Here is a 4253-nt window from a genome sequence, read left to right as displayed (position 1 = left end):
AAAAAATATTAAACAATATGGTTGTTATATAAAATAAGCACTAGAAAACTATTAATTAAAAAGTCCTCACAACATGGAATCTAATGAAAAGAACTCGTTGACAACGTAATAAATTAATATTTAAATTTTTATTATTAAAAGTATTTATATTTAATGTTTAATTATATCTCAATTGCTTCTAACAAAAAAATATGAATAATACTAAAAAAGTCTTCTAGAAATAAGTTTCCAAAATTCCCACGGAAACATTTATTGGTAAGAGTAATGGCCCGTTTATTTTTTTTTAATGGAGAATGTATTAAAATACAATGATAAAGAATATAATAATGGAATGATTATTACAGAATATTTAGTATGACATGCAGAGACTGGGGAAGGTGAAATAAAATTAATTTTTGATATTTTCTTAAATAAAAAATTAGAAAGACAAAAGTGCCCTTAAAAAAGGAACAAAATTGCCTCCCTCCTCCCTTCCTTTGTTCCTTCATCCAAACTTGAACAGAAAAGAACGGAGAAAACATCCACAAAAAAATCGACGATGAAACGCAAATGGCGAACTGAGAAGAACATAATCGCCGACCCAGACCTGACCGAACTCGCAAATGCTGAGCCAGATCAGTGGAGAAGGAAACCACATCTGAAATGAAGAAAATGTATCAAGTAATCCTGATGCAGAGAATCCAACCAGACGCACACTAAAATTCTTGAGATTTTTATAGGATAAAAAGCCTCGAATGCTTCAATTATAATATTACCGATATATTTTTGCCATGAAGGAGAGAGTGGTTGATCCCATGAGCGTTTATTGGGTGAGGAGGAGGTGAGGATAGGAGGGACCATAGACACACGAGTGTCATAAAAACATGTCGTGGCATCTCACAACATAGAATAGACCACCTCGGTGCCCGTTAAAGACAAACCTCCTGCATTTCAATATCACCTCTCAATTGCCGCTTCCATCTTCATCAATCTTTACAAACTCCTATAATCACCATCCCACTTCTATTCCCTAATCAAACTCTCACCTTGTCGTGTTCTTGTCTCCACCACTACTGGATCATGACCAATCATCAAATGATAAAAATGGAAAAATAACAAGTTTCCTCAGTGACATTGCCCCGGATTAATGTGGTCACGATACACTACTGATAATTCATTCATGACACGCGCCTTCAGTCATATTACTATCTCAATCCCAAGAAACAAACACTCTCGGGCATTGTAAAAGATCGACACTTTTCAAACAATGTCGGCATTTTCTTATTTGTGTCGCTGTCCAGGCAGAAAAATAACCCATAGAAACAGAGAGAGGGCTTAAAATAGCTCATTGTTCTGTTGGAATTCAAATGTTCTTCTCTCTCTTTCCTATGGTGACAAAGAATCAAGTGTGCCTGAAGAGTTAAAATCAAGAAGAAATAAACAGAAAGAATATGAACTTCTATAATTTTATTTTATTTTTTTTTTCGTAAAACAACGAAAGGCCAAATTTTGCCCTCATATAGGGGTCTTACAGGCATATATCAACAAGGAGAAGTCGACTCTGTCTTTCTCTTTCTGAACATTCTCCTCCTCCAACCACAATCTGCTATCCAACGCACTCCTAGTTCTGAACATGAACACTGCACACCCAGAAGAAGACGACGATGAATTGAAAAACCAGTCATGAACATCCCAAAGCAAATCCACGAGCAGCCCATCAATGAAAATCGTCTGGTTTCCCCTGAAATTCCATTGTAGCCTCTTCACTTTTATCACCGTCTTCTTATCAATACAGACCGTTAGAACTGGACCCTTCACATTCTTCAACCCTTCGTTCTCTCCGCTGCATCTTATAAAAATCTCGTGAGAACCCCCAGTTTCGCAGAAATGTGTCCTCGTCGTGTAAAGGGTATTTCCTGAACAATGCTCTCGACGAGAAATCAGTGACGATTTGGCCATCGGAGTACTGGCTATGAACTTCTTAGTCACAATTTCTTCGGCCGTGTCACCCAGAATTAGAGCTATTTCTGAATCAACGAGGATTAGAAGATAGTAGCCATCAAGAGGTTCAGGGGCAGAATCGTACTTGGCATTTGAAAGATCCCAGAAAAGCTCGATCTTTGAGTCTCCAGATTCCAGAAATTTGCTGCCTTTTTTCTTCCTGAAGAACCTGGAATTGGTGTTGAGTCTGAAAATTGCTGTCGCGGGGTCGTCATCGTTGAAGTTAACAGAGAGTCCTTGATTGGAATGGTTTTTAATCCATGTGATTGTGATTAAAAGCTGCTTTTGCGTACAGAGGGTGATTTTGTAGACGCAAGAGACTGAGTTCTGGATCGAAGGTATGAGACTGGGAGAGATACAAGCGTTGTTAGAGAAGCTAGAACATGAAGAATAAGGAGACACATTGACAGCGTTCTCCCTGAAACAAGAGATTACGTCTCTCATTTCTGCAGAGACTCGAGGTCAAGATCGAAACAGTAGAAGAAACCAACTAATAAAGGGGGGGGGATTACTCTCGCTAGTTCCGGGTATTATGCGAGTAAATCAGAAGATCCAGAAATGGAGGTTATGTCGGCATTTGAAGGGTTTGGATTTTCTGAGATGGAAGATCAGAGGGAGAAGATAAATGATAAATAAAATCTGGCTCTAAGACAGGCCCATTACAATTTAATACGACTCTCTCTCTCCCTCTCTCTCTCTTCCCCACACACAGTCTTGAGAAGATTGAAGGAGAAACCTAAAGGGGTGTTCTTTTTTTAATGCGAGTTGCCATTTATAATTCGAAGGGTATAAAAAAATAAGGAGAGAGAAACAAGAATGGACAAAGTTAATACCAAAAAAAAGGACTTGACTGCTATTAAGTGACTCTGTACGGCGTAATGCTGGCCTTTGATCTGATTTGGTTTCCTTAGATAGTATACTGATTTTTTTTATAAATCATTTTTAACATATTTTATTAAAATAAAAAAATTAATTTTATTTTAAAATTTAATAAATTTTCACTTTTATTTTTAATAAATTTTTTAAATCCCATGACTAATATTTATATTTAAAGTAGTTAATAAAAATAAAAATATAAAAAAGAGTTTTAAAAATTGACAAATATTTTATAAATAAAAATAAATTCTTTCTTATCTTTTTATCTTATAAACAGGTTCAAATAAGTATATAAGAGCTTCAGGAGGAAGCATCATTATGATGAGAGGCAGTTAAGAGAGAAATTTGTTATCGCTAATTAATCAGGCTTATGAGTTACTGCTGACAGAAGGGAAGAAAATCTGGAAAATGCCAAATTGGGCAACCAACGCTGCATGAACAAAGAGAATTATGTTTGCCGCCACGGCACAGTTCACTAGTAATTTTCAGCGCTCTATAATTCCCTGTTTAGTAACAAGATTTTCGGTTTTGTCATAAAGTTACTTCTAAGTTTTAATTAGTGGTAGCCCTGTGTATCATATTATTAATGTCTCATCAATAATACTCCCTCCAAGCTATACTATTTTTTTAGACAAAATCATCTATTATTTTTAATTCAAAATATAAGTATTTTTATCAACTAATCTTAATTTAAAATATAAATAACTTAATACATGTAATTTTTTTTATTTTATCTATTGCATTTATTAACTTAAATTTTTATATAAATGTATTTCTCACTCATAGAGTATATTGATAATTAAAATTAAGAATAAAAAAGAAAACAATATATATTTTTATGGAAATAAAAACTTTATTAGTATGCAAATTTTTTATTAAAACTGCTCATATTTTGAATTTGAGAGAGTATATCAATAAAGTTTATTAAGTAAATTTTACAATTTTATTTTTTAAATAAAAATTTAAATTTTTAAAAATATCTTTCATTTAATAGTCTATTTATAAAAAAATATTAAAAAATAAGAATACGATATGAAGGATAACATTAAAAAAATTATTAATAAAATTTTATTTTTATTAAAATATGTCGAGGTGACTCATGATATGGGAGGAAGTACAACTTGCTATGATTTCTTTATTGTGTATAAATATATAGATTTCCCTCTTGTTTCTTTACAAACAATCCCAAAATCTCTATATCTATTTACATCTATATATCTAGAAAATCTTATACAAAATGCACTTTCATAGATTATAAAGAATATGAGTTTACTGGCAATTTGCTATATATTCACAGGTCCCATGATGCATAATACATGCTTGAATTAGACTTATGCTTCTACTCTTGCATTGAGCTTTGTGCTTTTCTTATTGTCATCTTCTTATTTTAATTTGTA

General features: G+C 33.1%; 1 protein-coding gene across 1 annotated transcript; it reads right to left on the bottom strand.

Moving 5' to 3' along the window:
* Nucleotides 1–353: 353 nt before the first annotated feature.
* LOC129313816 (uncharacterized) lies at nt 354–2706 on the bottom strand. Its single transcript, XM_054957224.1, has 3 exons — nt 1512–2706; nt 756–1391; nt 354–637 (listed from the first exon to the last, which is right to left on the bottom strand). The coding sequence occupies exons 1-2, from the start codon at nt 2422–2424 to the stop codon at nt 1366–1368; spliced, it is 939 nt and encodes a 312-aa protein (XP_054813199.1). The 5' UTR covers nt 2425–2706; the 3' UTR covers nt 354–637; nt 756–1365.
* Nucleotides 2707–4253: the final 1547 nt, after the last annotated feature.

Source organism: Prosopis cineraria, unplaced genomic scaffold (genome assembly GCF_029017545.1).
Source record: "Prosopis cineraria cultivar Desert tree isolate PC_DT_omini unplaced genomic scaffold, ASM2901754v1 PC6, whole genome shotgun sequence".
Classification (NCBI taxonomy): Eukaryota; Viridiplantae; Streptophyta; class Magnoliopsida; order Fabales; family Fabaceae; genus Prosopis; species Prosopis cineraria.
Note: the sequence above shows the minus strand (reverse complement) of the source record. Positions and strands in the feature narration are given on the sequence as shown.

Coding starts and splice junctions, on each gene's coding strand:
- LOC129313816 (XM_054957224.1), bottom strand. CDS start 2,424: ATGAGAGACGTAATCTCTTGTTTCAGGGAGAACGCTGTCAATGTGTCT. Junction 1,392..1,511: donor CTCCTTGTTGATATATGCCT/GTAAGACCCCTA, acceptor TTAACTCTTCAG/GCACACTTGATTCTTTGTCA.